At 43.3% G+C, this 18,377-nt stretch overlaps 2 protein-coding genes across 2 annotated transcripts; both read right to left on the reverse strand.

The window, feature by feature from the left end:
- Window positions 1-1,709: 1,709 nt before the first annotated feature.
- On the reverse strand, window positions 1,710-6,002 carry rplp1.L (ribosomal protein, large, P1 L homeolog). Its single transcript, NM_001090161.1, is given in 4 exon segments — window positions 1,710-1,832; window positions 2,355-2,469; window positions 3,154-3,228; window positions 5,807-6,002. Coding segments are annotated over 4 exon segments (342 nt in total). The 5' UTR covers window positions 5,879-6,002; the 3' UTR covers window positions 1,710-1,752.
- Window positions 6,003-11,842: 5,840 nt separating this feature from the next.
- Window positions 11,843-18,065, reverse strand: LOC108719436 (nucleolar protein dao-5; the record flags this gene model as incomplete). Its single annotated transcript, XM_041565674.1, is given in 12 exon segments — window positions 11,843-12,505; window positions 12,994-14,105; window positions 14,216-14,284; window positions 14,765-14,833; window positions 15,105-15,261; window positions 15,264-15,400; window positions 15,692-15,766; window positions 15,863-16,015; window positions 16,350-16,436; window positions 16,870-17,031; window positions 17,369-17,455; window positions 17,887-18,065. Coding segments are annotated over 11 exon segments (2,286 nt in total), but the record flags the coding sequence as incomplete, so codon positions are not given.
- Window positions 18,066-18,377: the final 312 nt, after the last annotated feature.

The raw sequence follows: 18,377 nt of genomic DNA on the forward strand, positions 1-18,377 counted from the left end.
GGGAGGGTGCTCTTGATGTGACATCACAAGTTATATAGTTAAAAGCAAAGCATTGGATTTAATATCCTGTAGTTATGTAGGAGGATCTCTGTGTAACATTCAGTCTGAGCTGGAGGAGATGTGACATCACTATATACAGCTCATTGGGTTTCAGTGATGGAATTGATGTTGGGGTGTGAGTGAAACCTATAGATTCTGCAGTTCACTCACCAATGAGATCAGCAGCCTAGAACTGTCGCTGTTACTCACCAGTCTGATCACATGAATGTCTTATAAATGTTTCATGCACAACCTCCAGATGTAAAAGAATTGGGGAGCAACACAAGCATGAAAATGTAGGTGCTAAATAAAGTGCTGTGATTGGCCATTTAGTAACCCCTATGTCAGACATGTCCAAAGTCCGGTCTGCAGGCCAATTGCAGCCTTGTTTCAAATTTACACCGGCCCCCAGCCTCTGTCATGAAATTAATTATAATGAGGCCCCCCAGCACAGTGCAATCAGGAATCCCATAGCAGTAATATTAAAGGACAAGGAAAGGCAAAAAAATAAAATCCCATTTTTACTTTCTTTAATGAAAAAGAAACCTTTATCCAATATACTTTAAATTAAAAATATGTACTGTTTTTATAAGAAACCTGACTGTATGCAGTGAAATTCTCCCTTCATTTACTGCTGTGGATAGGAATTGTCAGATGGTCCCTAACTGCTGAGCAGGGAAACAATCATACTTATGAACAGCAGGGGGAGCCCCCACCTTACTTCCCAGCCATGCAGAACTCAAGGAGCTTTTTTTATGATGATCTCTAAGCAGCCCAGACCATACTGAGCAGGGTCAGGGCCAAGATGTATAACAAAGTTACAAGATGACAGACCCCTGTGGCCAACTTTGAAAGCATAAATCATTTGTGCATTTAGTTCATGTTTATGTTTAGTATACAAAATACAGCATTTCTAGCCTTATTCTATTTTAGACTTTCCTTGTCCTTTAAAGCCACATTAGTGAAATGATGGTCTATACTGCTGCCTGTGTGCTGAAGGTGTTGGTAATAGACACGGACTCGTACTTCTTTAGAGCTCAATAGTCGTACTGAAGTGCCAGTACAGTGAACTAAAGAAGTATGGCTTCACTACGTGTCTATTACTAACACTTCAGCTCACAGGCACAGTATAGACCAAGTGGCTGATCATTTCACTAATGTGCCCAGATAAAACTGCTACACAATTTCTTGTTTAAATGAGGAGCGGAGAATAAGTCCAAACTCCACTTCCTAAACGCCGTGTACACGTCAATCTCCAGCAGTGAATGAATCTGATCACAAGTTACATCAGAATGGATCAGGCTGAATGATCGGCCCCCACACATTTTCACCTCACTAAATTGGGCCCTCGGTAAAAGTTTGGACACCCTGCCCTATGTGGACTGGATCTGCAGGAGACTGGGGCAGTACACTTTGTTTTTATACAACAAAACTTGCCTCCAAGCCTGGAATTCAAAAATAAGTCCCTGCTTTGAGACCACTGGGAGCAACATCCAAGGGGTTAGAGAGGAACAAGTTACTGGTGAGTCACTGGTTGGGGATCACTGGGTTAGACTCTACCAATGGGGATGAAATAGGGAGAAGTGCTCATCTAAAGCCAGTGGAGACTGAATAGTCTCATATTTACAACACAAATCCCCCCCCGCCCTGAGTAAACGACAGACCCGGCCGGTGTTTATTTCTCTTTTATTACAAGACTCATTACAAAATGTCTTAATCAAAGAGACCGAAGCCCATGTCATCATCAGACTCCTCCGATTCTTCCTTCTTCTCTTCTACTTTCTTCTCCTCAGCTGGAAGGGAAAGAGCACAAACAGTGACCAATCAGCTCCCAAATGCCAAAACCTCAACATTTCACTTAGAAAAAAAAACAGCGGTAAAAGAACCAGATTATTGGGGCCACACAGAGCTACTGGGGCAACACCCGAGATTCCTGCCCAATTAGATTAGGCTTCTAGCCCTGCACTGGGGCAACTTACACTTGGGTAATAAAAGGTCGGTTTTATAGACTACTTTGTCACTCTTAACCCATAACTACTAGGTTACTATTTAGCCATAACTTCATGGTGAGTCTGCCATCTCATTAAAGTTCTTTCTTAGCAGCTCCTACTCATATTGATACACACAAATCATGGGAACTATACACAACCCCCAGACTGTTAGTAAAGGAGAAGTAAAACCTTATCATGGGAATATTGTACTCCGGTGTTGGGTCGGGACAATCCAGTGTCAGACATCCAGCAGGGGCAGGACATGGAGAAATGACAATGAATTCTATTGCAGTTGGTTTTATGGTTCTTATAACCAGTGATTACCTTGTGCTGCTCCTCCTGCAGATGCTGCGGCTGGGGCCGCTCCTCCAGCTGCTGGGGCTCCACCGCCGGCTCCCACGTTGCTGATCAGGCTGCCGATGTTGATGTTGGCGAGAGCCTGGAGGAGAAACACAGGATGAATTACTCCCAGCAGCCACTGCTCACGTCAGGTTGGTAGATACAACATGGTCAGTGTCGCCGTTCAGTAACTGGTGGCTTTATTAACCATTTAGTATTTATTAAATAGGATTCTATATAAATGTGCAGACGTAGCACTGGCACTTAATGTAAAACTGCTCAGTGGGAGGGCCCCCGCTATGGGCCTGCAGTCAGAGGGTTAATGATGCCCTTTAACCCCTTCTCTGCCCATTTCTATCAATCCTGCTGGATTATTTAATGTAACAGACAAACAGTGGTGACCGGGAGGAACAACAGGTGGCGCTGCTGCAGCAAATCCAATGTAAAACCTCAAAGTTGACACTAATTTGCCTGAACAACATTTTGTACGTAAAATTTATTTATTCTTGCATGGTCCTAGCAGCCGCGTGACTTGCTTTATGGCAGGGGCCCTATACTCTCAGGATCAGAGGCAAAGTTTTGCTGCACTGCTGTCTAAGGACCCAATTTAACTGTCAGTTCCCCCAGTGCTGAGCAAACCCCCTCTCCCCCCGGGCCCCAAGGCATGAGCTGCAGGATTGTGGGGCGACTGAGTATAGATAAATGCAGAAAGGCAGTTAGACGTAGGGATGCACTGCTGCCAGCGACTCAGTACAAAGCACATAAAACAAGTGACAAAACAAACCTTTGCAAACAGACTGGGCCAGAACGGCTCCACGGTGACCCCTGCCGTTTTAATGAGGGTACTGATCTTGTCTTCCTGCGAATGGAAAAGAGATGAGATTAGTCACATCAGATACTCGGCACCACTCTTCTTTACCACTGATTTTCCTAGCAACTGCCTGCTGACACTGTCAACCCCCAGCATTCTGCAGCCAAGGACAATAAGCGGAAAGGGTTACTTCTAAATTCCCCAACGGCAGTAGAAATAAAGTTTGATAGAGGGGGAGCAGCACAAACATGCAATCAAATCAGTTTATTCTCTGTACTGCGGATTCCAACTCCTGATAAATGTAGCACAAGCCAACTGATGCACACGGCTGCCCGAGAACCGCCATCTGCTACACTGTGTCAGGAATTAGACGCAGGGAACAGAGAATCTCTACTGTCAGTAGCCGGGACATGACACTTAAGGTGGCCATAGATGCAAAGAGCCGCTCGTTTAGCGATGTTGCCAAACGAGCGGATCTTTCCCCGATATGCCATTAACAGGCATGGCTATATCGGGGGTAATCTGATTGTTCGGCCGTATGGCCAGATTACGATGTGCCATGAGCTCCGGCGGGATCGGTCGGGTCAAAATCAAACCTGACCGATCTCGGCCGGACGAAAGATGTCGGCACACGCCACACACGATCCAAAAATCGTACGAATCCTCGATTCGTACGATAGGATCTGTGTGTCTATGGCCACCTTTAGAGAGAATGAGGAATGAGTTTATAGGGGAAGAGGATTTATTATTAACATGTATTTATATAGCGCCAACATATTGCGTAGTACTGTTAAGTAAATGTGATTATACAACTAAATCACATGAATTATACATAGAACATATGGAGTTACATACATCACAATCAATACCGGTACAAAAGGTGAGGAAGGCCCTATGCAAAGGAGCTAACACTCTAAAGGGAGGGGAGTAATACACAAGGTGTGCGAGTGGGCAAGATCGAATTAAGTGGGTGAGAAATGTGGTACTGTATGTGGTGTTGCGTTTGGTAGTTAAGCAGAGTGAGGGGAGGCTTCTCGAAAGAAATGCGTTTTCAGAGATTTTTTGAAAGCAGAAAGGTTGGGAGAAAGTCGGACAGACTGTGGGGGAGAGTTCCAGAGGAGGGGTGCAGCCCTTGCAAAGTCTTGAATGCGAGCATGTGAGGAGGTAATGAGAGAAGAGTTGAGTAGCAGGTCAGTAGAGGAGCGTAGTAAGCGAGTGGGTGAGTATATAGAGATGAGTTCAGAGATGTAGGGTGGGGCAGAGTTATGAAGTGCTTTGAAGGTCAGGATCATTAATTTGAATTTGATTCTGAAAGGTAACGGAAGCCAGTGCAGGGATTGACAGAATGGCGAGGCAGAGGAGGAGCGGTTGCTGAGGTGTATGAGCCTCGCAGCAGTGTTCATTATGGACTGGAGAGCTGACAGTCTCTGGAGGGGAGGCCAATTAAAAGAGAGTTACAGTAGTCTAGACGTGATATGATGAGAGAGAATAAGAATTTTGGCAGCATCTTGGGTGATAAATGATCGTATTTTGGACTTTCCTTCATTAGCCAAACACACACATTGGGAGAAGTTCCCTTTGAAAGGGGCGATACACCTTTAAGTACTTCATAGAATGGCTTCATTCGGTTTTTATTAGTTTATTGTTTTTTAATCATTTGCCTATTGCTTCTGACTCTTGCCATCTTTCAAATGGGGGGTCACTGACCCCATTAAAAAAACGAATGCTCTGTCAGGGTGCAGATTTATTGTTACTGCTACTTTTTATTACTCCTCAGGTCTCTCCTATTCATATTCCAGTCTTATTGAAATGAGTGTGGTTGTTAGGGGAATTTGTTCCCTAGCAACCAGGAGAGCTGCTGAATAAAAAGCTAAATAACTAAAACCACACAAATAAAATGAAAACCAATTGCAAATATTACTCTCTGCATCGTACCAAGTTAATTTAAAGGTGAACAAGCCCTCACTCCATCAGCTCCTCAGATACAAACATTACACTAAAGGGCACGAGATGTTTTGTTGTCAATGGGAAATCTCAAGTCACTGCCCAGAGCAGGGTTGCCAGATTGGTGGGTTTCCAGCCACATTAGGAAACTAATTTGAAGCCCAGGCGGTTTTGAAGTACAAAGAAGCCAATGTACAGATTTGGGCTACTTTATGTGGTTTTTTCTTTTCCCTAATGTGCCCAGGCTACATCTCCCAGTGCATGTTGGGTAATGTAGTTTTTGTTTAGCAATTTGCCAACTGCCAAGCTGAATGTAAGACTACAATACCCAGCATGCAACGGGACTGACTTGTGTAGAAGTCCGGAGTTACCAGATTTTGGGCCCTGTACCCCAGGCTAGTCCCTATATAAATACAGTAGGTTGTACAGTAAGTGTCACCACCGACCCCACGTGTCTTGTCTGTGAGGGTCTCATGTGCAATAAGGGCAACGACAGAGACAGACGAGGAGACACAGACTGGGCGAGACAATTCCACTGAGGCGGAACGAGTAGGAGCAGTTGAAGGGCCCCGGGGAGACTTACTACTAAACACCCGGCACCACCCCGCGCTCACTGACACTTCCGCCCCGTGACATGAAGCTGCGCTGCCGCCATGTTGCTTCCCCCCGGCGGGTTTCTCACCGTGATGGAGACTTCATCGTCGTGGAGGATGAGAGCGGAGTAAATGCAGGCGAGCTCGGATACGGAGGCCATGGCTCAGTAAGTAGGATGCGGAGCGGGACGTGGATGGCTGAGTGACACGGTGCTAGCCGCCGGATTGAGATCAGGCCTTAGCTTCTGCTGAAGGACCAAGCACCTTACACAACCACCGTCACAGTGTGAGAGAGGGCGGGTTGGGGCGTGGTCTAGTTTTTATAGTCCCCGCGCTGTCACGCCTTGGGTCTTTTTTTTTTTATTACAACTTTATGTAGACGTTACAGTTGTGATAATAACGCTCACGCGTCCCTACGTTGTGGATTGGTGCGCCTTCCTGACAGTCATAGTGCGGGCTCCTATAGGACACGTGAATACCTAGAGAGGCGGGACGTGCAGTGTGGCCTGACCGCTTCCATTGTTTCCTTTTAATTCACCTTAACTAAGGGGAACTCACGCTATAAAATAATTTGTCGAAGATAACAAATCAAAAGAAGTCTCCAAAATCCTTCTCTTTTTACAGCACCTACCAGAACTGAGTAGTTGGGTTTGGCTTTGCTGTGGAGGTAACACTATTCTGCCCACCACCAATATGGCGGCTGCTGCTGCCACTAGAACTAAAAGGCAATACTTGAACTTCTCGGCTTCTGTATTTCTCTTCACTGATAAACTTTTAGTCTGTTATATAATGGCCACGTTTTATGCAACTTTTCAATTGGCGTTTTTTTATAGTTTCCAGTTATTAAAGGAGACCTCATGTCATTGATTCTACTACATCCACCTCCAACAGGAATATAGTTTTTCACCACAACTTAAAAATACACTGTCCCCTCACATTTCCCTCAAGATCTGTGTTAATTAGAGATAAATACTAAGAGAATATTTTGCATCTCTTTGTATTTGTTGTCAGAAACCCAGAGTTGGTCTTGATATAGACTGGAAATGTGTCTCATGTTTGATGCCTGAGGCAGGAGTTCACAGCTACTCGGACTGTGGCCCAGCACTTAGATACCCCACACCCCTACTTAAAGGAGAACTAAAGCCTAACTAAAGAAGTAGGTAGAAATGTTGTACATGTAGAAATGTCACAATATAAGGTTGATTAGTAATTAATACACATAATTACTACATGGCAGCACAGAAACCAGTGCAATTAGCATCAGAATTGAATAATCAGCAAACCTGTAGCATCAGCTTATATTACAGCCAGGGAAGCTCATTTTCTGCTGGATAATTAGTGACGAGCCCTAAGCTTAGCTTCTCAACAGCCAATCAGAGCCCACTGAGCATGTGAGTGTCACAGACACTTTCCAAGATGGTGACCTCCTGTGACAAGTTTGAAGTCCTGGATCATTGCTGCTATTGACAAGCTCAAACTTTAGCCTCGTGCAATAAGTTCACTATATAAAATATGCCATTTTTTTGTCTACATTCATTTTTAGGATTAATTTCTCCTTTAAAGTGAACAACCCCTTTAAAAGAGTGGGCAAGTGTGGGGCCCCAGGAGTGATGCTGAGAGGGGAAGGGGGAAGACGCTCAGTCGATCACCTTTGACCACTTTACCCAATGCATTGACCCAAAGGCCATGCAGATCTAGGGGTGTATTGAAACTCAGAAACCGACACTCCTTTTCTGCTACAAAAAGAGGGGGCCCCAAACTATAAATGGAGAAAAAGAAAAGGAAGTATGTCTTCTAGTGGCTGCTTACTGTTATAGGCCGAATAGCCTTTAATGCAGCACTTGAAGGAACAGTTCAGTGTAAAAATAAAAACTGGATTAACAGATAGGCTGTGCAAAATAAAAAATGTATCTAATATAGTTAGTGTCATGGCCGGCACCCTAAACCAGAACTAATGCCAAGCTCCCTGGTCTCGGCTCGGCTTCACCAGTAGTGTGACCGCCTTTGGCTTCGGGAGGAGCCCTCAGCGTTCTCAGATGCCACCTGGACTTTTCGAGAGGAGCAAAGCGAGGAGTTCTGGCAAGCAAAGGGGCACGACAGTAGTAAAAGTCAGTTAGGCCGATGGTCACGATACAAATGGAGCAGGCAAGAGAATCGTCAGACAGGCAGGATCGAGGCAGGCAGATATCGAGAATCGTCAGGCAGGCAAGGGTCAAACCGGGTTGTCAATCAAGGGATTTAGCAGGAATAGTTGTCGAAGGCAGGCAAGGGTCAGGTTCCAGAGATCAGAATAGTCAAACAGTCAAGCAGACAGACAGATAATCAGGATCAGATTCAAACGGAATAGCAATAGCTAACAGTACCAGGAACAAATCCTATCACGGGCAATGACAAACAGTGGAAATGCCCCTTTAATACTTTCAAATTTGGCGCCATTGCGCGCTGACGTGGTGACGTGCGCCTTTAAACCCGGAAGTGCGCGTGCGCATGCGCACTAGGAAACCGGCGCAAGAGCAGCAGCAGCACGGCACGGCAGTGTCCCCGCCGAGGGGGCGGCAGTCATCCCTGCCGTCCCCCCACTAGACTACCAGGGTAAGATTTCCTTACAGTTAGTTAGGCATAAATGTAATGTATAAAGGCTGGAGTAACTGGATGTGTAACATAATAGCCAGAACACTACTTCCTAAAAGTTAATTTAAAGGTGAATCACCCCTTTAACCATTTTTATTTATGTTTTAGACTTAAAATGCCCAGTTGTGTCCATTCATCTGCTTTCCTGGTCTGTTCTTTTATCTTTATCTCCAATTTTATTCTCTTGTCCTGATACACTTCCTTTTCACTTCTCTTATCCCTTCCTGTCGTTTTCTTCTCATTATTCTCTGTGTCTCCTCTTTGTTTCCATTATTTTTTCTCTGTCCTTATTTTCTCCGTCATGGAAGGGGGGAGGCTTTGGAACAGACATTGAATACACAATGGAGGGATTATCAGACCACAATTCTTTATTTATTTATTTATTTATTTATTTATATATATATATATATATATATATATATATATATATATATATATATATACACAAACACACCTAGGAATACCTATACTACCATAGTTTTATGGGATCTCTCTGTACAGACTATGAGCAAATTTATGGACTGTTCCTGCTGAATTGTGCTTAGTACAGGGGAATACCTATGCTGCCATAGTTTTATGGGATCTCTCTGTACAGACTATGAGCAAACTTAGGGGACTGTTCCTGCTGAATTGTGCTTAGTACAGGGAATACCTATGCTGCCATAGTTTTACGAGATCTCTCTGTACAGACTATGAGCAAACTTAAAGTGGCCATACACGGGCAGATAAAAGCTGCCAACAGACCGTGTCTGCAGCTTATTGGCCTGTGTATGAGGCCCCCCGACGTGCTTCCCCGATCGAGATTGGCCAGATCTCGATCGAATGGGACGAAAAATCCCATCGGATTACGGCCGCATCTATTCGTTGATGGTCCCGCGATCTGACCGCCCATTACTATTCGCCCATTACTATTCGCTAGGATCCTAGCGAATTATAATATATTAGTAGCAAATGCTAAATGATAAGTGAACCCCACTTTATTATATCCCCCCTGCACAGGCCCCTCCCCTATCTGACACCGCAATGATAACCCCACCTCCCCCCGAGCTTAAACTTGGTGTTTTTTTGCAGGATTCCCCTGAACCAACAGACACAATGGACACGGTTCTTTAGAGGAGGCGGAACAGACACACGGGACTCTCAAGTGTGGGCGACAGGTGACCTGTGATTTTCCATGGGGTCGGAGGGCTCAGACTGGCAAAGTGATGTTCCCGATGGCATCACTGCCCATAATGACTGCACTCCATCCATGACTACAACTACAGCTGGGAAGGTAAATTCTCACATGGGAAAACAAAAACTTCACCCAGAGCTTTTGTCTCTCACCATCTCCAGCGCCACAACCACCTCCTTGGACTCCACCTTCAGTTGTACTGTGTGTGTGCCAACCCTGAACTTAGCAGGAGATACCCGAGAGCTCTGCACGCAATGCCCAGGGCAACCTGCTTTTTGAAAAAGGCCTTAGAAGTACAGTATTTTACAAGGGGAATGAGTACTTTGTGGGTAAATGGATCGCTATCCTCAACGTTTCTCTGGTAGAGTCAGAGAGCTACAACAAGACGTTACCTCTACTCAACAGAAGATAAAGAAGCAATGGTCTCAGCTGAAATACAAGCCAGAGCATGTCTTTATATGACCGAGCTGCTACAGTAAAGTTGTCGATATACCAGTGAGATGTGATGGGCTACAAGAAGGGCCATGTATACATGTGGTCAATGATTTATGTGCCAAGGAGCATGAGAGCAGTGAACAGGGCCCCGGCATTGGTGGGCCCTAGACCCTAGGGCAGAGCCAGTTGCTGTGTGAGTACCAGTGGGCCCACTGACTCCCTGCCCACCTGTCCATTTGACAGCCAGCCTGTCCGCCCTTCACTCAGCACTCACATAGCCTGGCAAGTGGCAGTCCTGCGATAGTAATGGGGACCCGGTCACCTGGACATGACAGCTGGCTGGCACTTGCGGAGTGTGCTGTGTCTGCACGTAGTGTCTGACTGGGCCGCCCCCCCGTGGTTCCTCTTCATGACGCGACTGGCCCGAAAAAGGGCCAGAGGCCCATAGAACATAGTGCAGTGAGGCAGGTATCAGGTAGCCCCCCAGTCCGACCCTGGCAGTGAGCATCTGATTAAATCCCCAGGAACCAGCTCCAGATCAGAAACAGAAGAGCAGGGACCTAGGACCTCCAAAATCAGTAGCACAACTATAGACCGGTGATCCCCAGCGAGTGGCTCATGAGCAGAGCCGCCATTAGAAATCACAGGGCCCCGTATAACTAACACCCAGCCCCCAAGCCCCACCCTAGATCCCGCCCACTCCACACAACAGTTGAAAGACCACAAAGACATCAGCGCTAAAAAAGGTAACCCCCCCCCCACACACACACTCGCAAGTTATAAAAAGCTATTGATGATCAGGGCCCCCTTTACATAAAAAACTGTGGTGACAGGGACCCCCTTACAAGTTAAAAAAAATTGGGGCTCCAAAGAATATTTTTATTAAAAACATTGGTGGCAGGGGCCTATAGAATATTAAAATTATACATTGGTGGCCAGGGGGTTGAAAAAAATAAAAAAACACAAATTGGTGTTCAGAAGAATTGAACTCGTGGCTTCAGGACTTAAATTTCGGCTGTTTTCGTGACTTCGGTTCTTTTCAGGACTTCGGCTGTTCAGCACTTGCGCATTTCAGCTGTTTGGGACTTCGAAAATGGCCGCAGGCTTCGGCGCTGTCAAGGCTCTTTCAAAAGTGCAGCACTGCCGGGCCCTCCTTCAGGCCCGGGCCTGGGACACTCGTACCCCCTGTGCTCCCCTGATGGTGGCCCTGCTCATGAATAACATGTTCCTCGCCAACCCCTTGGATGTTGCTCCCAGTGGCCTCAAAGCAGGAGATTATTTTTGAATTTCAGGCTTGGAGTCAAGTTTTTGTTGTATACCAGGTGTACTGCCAAACAGAGTCTCCTGTAGTCTGCCAGTCCTCATAGGGGTCACCAAACAGCCAATCACAGCCCTTAATTGGCACCCCAGGAGCTTTTTTTATGATTATGTTGCTCACCAACTCTTTTTTCCACTTTTAAATGTGGCTCATGGATAAAAAAGGTTGGGAACCCCTGCTATAGAGGAAACAGACAGGGGATGGGGGCCCAGATCATGTGGTCTGCTTCCCCAATAACCCCCCTACCCCATACCTCCCAACATTTTGAAAATAGAAAGAGAGACAAAAATTTGCTGAGTGGACCACAGCAAAAACATTTTTTTTAAAAAAAATGGCCACTCCCATTTTGTGGCCACACCCCCTAATTACCATGTTCATTTTACAAAATTTGGCAGGTTATAAAAGTTTAAACACATTTACATTAATGAAGGTGAAGTGCCCTTTAAGCGGCAAGTCACAGTTTCCCCAAGAGACCTGCTTATCTTAAATTGTTACAATTGTTTCTTTGCTTCTCTTAAATTGTTACAAAAGTATCTAAGTGCACCTGCCACGTATTCTGGGACCGCTGGTTGAGCTGTCAAAATCAGTAGTCCCGTTGTTGGGAGGTATGTTATCCTCTCTCTCTCTCTCTCAAGTGGGTGGGAAGCCAGGGACACAAGCTGGCTGGTGGGCGGAGTGAGGGTCATGTATGGGCTGCAAATGTTTTTATGGGAGGGTCTAGTGCATTGTCGTTATGCCCATAGGCTGAAGATTGTTTTTTGGTTTGGGGAGGCTAATTAAAGGTATGTTCTCTACTGTTGATTTCTTAGTCATAATTGCACACAAATTCAACTTAGTAGAATAAATAGAGTCATCGTAATGCAAAATGCCTCCGAAAAACGGCATAACTGCAGTGCCAGTGTCATGCGCATCACCCCTGAAACATGTGGCACAACATATGCCGTGTCCTTGTATAAAACCAACTGGCACAGCTAAAAGATACTGGGCCTTAAAGCAAAATCATATTAAAACACTTCATTTTTAGGAAGAAGATATTTTTTCTGGAAATTTCAACACAACACATATTTATTTAATATAAAAATATAGTTTTATTTTATTATATTTAAAAAAATAAAAATAAATGGAAATAAAATAATTTGATACAGGTAGTGGGATCGTCGTTTGTGTCGCTTGAATGTGCTGGAGTATCAGCTGCAAACTGTAGCTCTGTCGTCGCAGGTTAGATATTCACTGGAAGAAAATGGAATGATATTAATCTTATGCCCTGTGTGTGGATGTGTAAAGTGGGAGCCCTTCTTAATAGATGGAGACACAGTGATACCTCCTATAAGAACATCCAGTAATCCCAATATTTTATACGTTACCAAAAATTCACAAGAATTTATATTTCCCCCCTGGGAGGCCTATATTGGCCAGTAATGATTCTAAACTACCACTAATCATTCTAAATTGTATCAGACTGGAAAACTGCAGGTTACACACAGGGTGACTGTGGGCCCCCGGCTCTTGTGGGCCCCGCTGGCCCAGTCCAGTTCCCTACACTAATCTTGTTGCCACAGGTCGCGGCAAATTCAAGATGTACAGGTGCGGCAGGGGGGCAGCGGCTCATCGGGGGAACTCGGCAGCAGGGGACCAGGGCCCCCCAGTCCGACCCTGGTTACGCACATACGTATGCAATAGTCCTGGTTGAAGTGATGAAGATAAAGCAAAAATCTTACCTTACTTATGAGGCTTTACAGTCTTTGGTGAGACTTTCTTAGATTTAAATTTAAATGTTTTCCAAGGCTTGGTGGGACGTTTTACTGCTGTCTTTGCTCGAGCTTTTACAGGAGGTGCCTTCTTTACTACAGCTTTTACTGGAGGTGCCTTCTTTGCTCGAGGTTTTACTGGAGGTGCCTTCTTTACTACAGCTTTTACTGGAGGTGCCTTCTTTACTACAGCTTTTACTGGTGATGCCTTCTTTGCTCGAGGTTTTACTGGAGGTGCCTTCTTTACTACAGGTTTTACTGGAGGTGCCTTCTTTACTACAGCTTTTACTGGAGGTGCCTTCTTTGCTCGAGGTTTTACTGGAGGTGCCTTCTTTACTACAGCTTTTACTGGAGGTGCCTTCTTTACTACAGCTTTTACTGGAGGTGCCTTCTTTACTACAGCTTTTACTGGAGGTGCCTTCTTTACTACAGCTTTTACTGGTGATGCCTTCTTTGCTCGAGGTTTTACTGGAGGTGCCTTCTTTGCTCGAGGTTTTACTGGAGGTGCCTTCTTTGCTCGAGGTTTTACTGGAGGTGCCTTCTTTGCTCGAGGTTTTACTGGAGGTGCCTTCTTTGCTCGAGGTTTTACTGGAGGTGCCTTCTTTGCTCGAGGTTTTACTGGAGGTGCCTTCTTTACTCGAGCTTTTACTGGAGGTGCCTTCTTTGCTGGTGCTTTTACTGGAGGTGCCTTCTTTGCTGGTGCTTTTACTGGAGGTGCCTTCTTTGCACCACTGCCTTCTTTAGTCTCCTTTCCAGCCTCTGAATCATGTTTTTTGGATTTTTCCTTTGAACTTTTCACAGTTTTTGCTGGACCTTTTACTGCCAGTACCTTCTTTGCACTACTGCCCTTTTTAGGTTTACGTTTGACCAGTGATCTTTTCTTTTGGGATCCTTTCTTGTAAATTTTTTTAGTCTTTGCAGGCCCCTTTTCTGGTACAAGTGCCTTCTTTTCACTACTGCCTTCTTTAGCAATTTCCTTTTCATCCTCTAAATCACCTTTCTTTGGATCAGCCACAATTTCCGTGGCATCTTTTTTAGTTGATGGTTTCTTTGAGGTTCTTGGCCTTACAACTTTCATAACCCTGCACACAAAAAGTTAAATATTACTGCCTTGTTAAAGGTACATTTTTTGCCAGATGTGTTTCTTGTGTTTAATAATGAAGTTGAAACAAATAAAGTTTATCAGACTCACCTTTTAGGTTTCCTAGCTGGGCGTCTTACTTTTCGCTTTATTTTCTTTTTAGTACCATCCTGCTGAGTCCTGCACAAACAAAAAGCAGAAATTACCATCCAGTTTGAATGTTGGTATGAGTACAGCACTGTGTGCCAAGGAACTGATTGAACTGAGCATAATTATCATTTAACTTATTGATAGAGGGCTTAATAACCTAGGTCTCGCCAACTACCTCTGGGCTACAACTACATGATGGAAAGGAATGAATGACTGGAGAGATGTAGGTGTACAAGTATAAGGGGAAGGTGGGCTAAATATCAGAAGCGTTTATAAAAGGTGGTTTTCTCTTTTTAACAACCTTCTTCTGCCTTTTGTTTAATCCTAAACAAACAGTGGAAATGACTATAACTGACTGCAGGTCCCATTGTTATTCTGCATTTGTGACATTGCACTGAAATTGCAACTGCAAAGATTTTTGTGAATCTTGCATGAATCATAGCAAGTATATAACTTCAACAATGGACTAAGACTAATAAGAAAATGGCAAAAATTTAAGTTCCAACGCACTTGCTCTTCTCTGGCTTCTCTTCTTCTGCGGCATCTTTTGGCTCCTCATCTTTCGCAGGAAGCGGTTTTCTAAATAAACACAAAGTTTGCACATAATTAAAACATGTCATAATTTAGGGAGATTATTACAAATCAAGCCACCTGCACTAGAAATTCAATTCTGATCTGTTGGCCTGCGGTGCAGGCGCTGTAGAAATCATAAAAATGATTGATTGTATCTAGACACAGACCATATAAACTTATTCTAAGTCTAAAATATTATTATTATTCCTGTTAAATATATAAAGAAAGCCAAAACAATTTAGGAGTGAAGTCTAGACATCAGAGTTTGGAAACTTACAGCTTCTGTTTAAGAGCCGTAGAGGATGGTTTCTTGGGAGCTAATTTTTTCTTAGAAGACTTTTTTGGAGGTTCTGGTACATCTTCAGCCTCCTTGTCTTCTGCTTTGTCAGTGGTTTTCAGTTTCTTTTTAGAAGACTTCTTCAGAGGCTTTGGACATCTTCAGCCTCCTCGTCTTCTGCCTTTTTCTTAGTGATCTTTTTTGGAGGTTCTGGTTCCTCCTCAGACTCCTCCTCTGTCACTACAGGTTTTGCTTTTTTAGCGATCTTCTTTTTAGGCACTTTCTTTTGTTTAACCCTGCACAACAAGAGTAGCACACACATAGTAACTCATTGGATCCCTATATTTAATTATTTATTTATTAAAAGTCTGTGAGCCTAAAATACACCTAACTTATAAAGAATTAATTTGATTCACCAAGGATCTTTCTGTAAGCCATATGGACATACTTTTACAACTGCCCTACTGGGGCCATTGGGTGACATATAACTCAACAGCTGGAGAGGGGCAATGAAATATTAATGAAAGCTAATGGTTAGGGGTAGTTGAGGCCTACAGAAAATACAACATTTAAGCCAAGAAACTCACTTGATTGGCTTTTGCTGCTCTTCCTCTGCTTCCTCTTCTTCTGATACAGACTCATCTGTCTGAGTAACATCGGACCTGAGCAAACAAAAGGTTTAGATGATTAAAAAAATTCTGGTTACCCCTCCAACAGCAGACAGAGCAAAGTCCTGAATTTAGGGTTAGGAAACTTACTGCTTCTTTTTCCGAGTTTTAGAAGAAGGTTTCTTGGAAGGTTTTTTCTTAGACTTTTTTGGAGGTTCTGGTTCCTCTTCAGACACCTCTTCTGCCACAACAGGTTCTGCTTTTTTAGTGGTCTTCTTTTTGTGCACTTTCTTTTGCTTAACCCTGCACAAACAAGAGTAGCACACAAGTAGTAAGTCATTGGAACACCAATTTTTTTTCTGGCATCAGTAAAACAACAGCTTCAGGTCATGAGATTGATGTCACTTAAAATACTCCCATTTTATAAGGGGTGTTCATTTGATTTGTTAAGGATCTTTCAGTAACCATTTAGATATATTTCTGCAATTGACCTACTGTGCCCACATTGGGCTGTTAAGTGACCAGTAACTGAACTGAAGGAGTGGGGAACTGAAAATATTACGGCTAATGGTTAATGGTGGTTGCAGCCCCCTGGGACCTATGAAAACATTTTAAAAAATCAAACCCAGAAACTCACTTGATTGGCTTTTCCTGCTCTTCCTCTGAAGTCTCAGGCTCTGCCTCAGAAGTCTCGGTCTCTTCTTCTGGCTGAACAATGATGGACCTGAACAAACCAAAGTTTCAGATGATGAAAAATTCAGATTTAATGGCAAATTATTGAAATAAGGTGGAAACTGCATGTACCTAGGAAATGTATTCCCTACAACTACTTCTAATTTATAATGCTGACATATTGCTTTAAAACATTCTTTGTAATAAATACTATTAAAGAAGCTCTTTATAGTACTTAAAAATTATATTATCTTGAAATTATTGGAAGGGTTTTTCACCACATCCATCTTATATACCCTTCTGACAGTGCAATGTTTTACTGAAGGTATAGTCTGGCTGTGAAAGATTGATTGCACCCAGACACTGACCCTATGAACTCTGATACTTCAGTAAAATGTTGGTATCCATGAAAAATATCAATTAAAAAAGCAATCAGATCAGACCGTTTAAGAGTGAAATCCTGAATTCAGACTTAGAAAACTTACCGCTTCTTTTTCAGAGCCTTAGAGGAAGGTTTCTTTGAAGGCAGCGTCTTCTGTGAAGACTTTTTAGGAGTTTCTGGTTCTTCTTCAGTCTCCTCCTCTTCTGACACTGCAGGTTCTGCTTTTTTAGTGATTTTCTTCTTAATCACTTTCTTTTGCTTAACCCTGCACAAACAAGAGTAGCACACAAGTAGTAAGTCATTGGAACACCTACTTTTTTCTGGCATCAGTAAAACAACAGTTTCAACAAAGTCGTGAGATTGATGTCACTTAAAATACTCCCATTTTATAAGGGGGATTCATTTGATTTGTTAAGGATCTTTCAGTAACCATTTAGATATATTTCTGCAATTGACCTACTGTGCCCACATTGGGCTGTTGAGTGACCAGTAATTAAACTGAAGGAGTGGGGAACTGAAAATATTACTGCTAATTGTTAATGGTGGTTGTAGCCCCCTGGGACCTATGAAAACATTTTAAAAAATCGAACCCAGAAACTCACTTGATTGGCTTTTCCTGCTCTTCCTCTGAAGTCTCAGGCTCTGCCTCAGAAGTCTCAGTCTCTTCCTCTGGCTGAACAATGACGGACCTGAACAAACCAAAGTTTCAGATGATGAAAAATTCAGATTTAATGGCAAATTATTGAAATATGGTGGAAACTGCATGTACCTAGGAAATGTATTCCCTACAACTTCTTCTAATTTATAATGCTGACATATTGCTATGCCATAAATACTTTTAAAGGAGCTCTTTATAGTTAAAAATTATATTATTTTGAAATTATTGAAAGGGATTTTCACCACATCCATCTTATATACCTTTCTGACAATGTTTTAAAAAAGTGCAATGTTTTACTGAAGGTATAGTCTGGCTGTGAAAGATTGATTGCACCCAGACACTGACCCTATGAACTCTGATACTTCAGTAAAATGTTGGTATCCATGAAAAATATCAATTAAAAAAGCAATCAGATCAGATCATTTAAGAGTGAAATCCTGAATTCAGACTTAGAAAACTTACCGCTTCTTTTTCAGAGCCTTAGAGGAAGGTTTCTTTGAAGGCAGCGTCTTCTGTGAAGACTTTTTAGGAGTTTCTGGTTCTTCTTCAGTCTCCTCCTCTTCTGACACTGCAGGTTCTGCTTTTTTAGTGGTTTCCTTCTTAATTACTTCCTTTTGTTTAACCCTGAACAAACAAGAATATAACAGTTAGTAACTAATGACGCCACTACTTTATTTCCGGCATCACAAACATTCCAACTTACAACAATGTTATGAGTGGACTTCAACCTAAAATCTATTAATTCTCAAAGGATCTTTCAGTAAACCACCTGGACATATATTTACAGTTCTCCTACTCCATTGGTTGATATGTATCTGAACTGCAGGAGTGGGGCTTTGAAAACATTACTGAAATCTAATGGTTGATGTCAGCTGTAGCCCTCTGGGATCTATTTAATATAAGTGGAAACTTACACAACTGCTACTGTTGCTTTTGTCCTTGGTTTTCCATGA

The sequence above is a fragment of the Xenopus laevis genome, chromosome 6L, assembly GCF_017654675.1.
Source record: "Xenopus laevis strain J_2021 chromosome 6L, Xenopus_laevis_v10.1, whole genome shotgun sequence".
Taxonomy (NCBI): Eukaryota; Metazoa; Chordata; class Amphibia; order Anura; family Pipidae; genus Xenopus; species Xenopus laevis.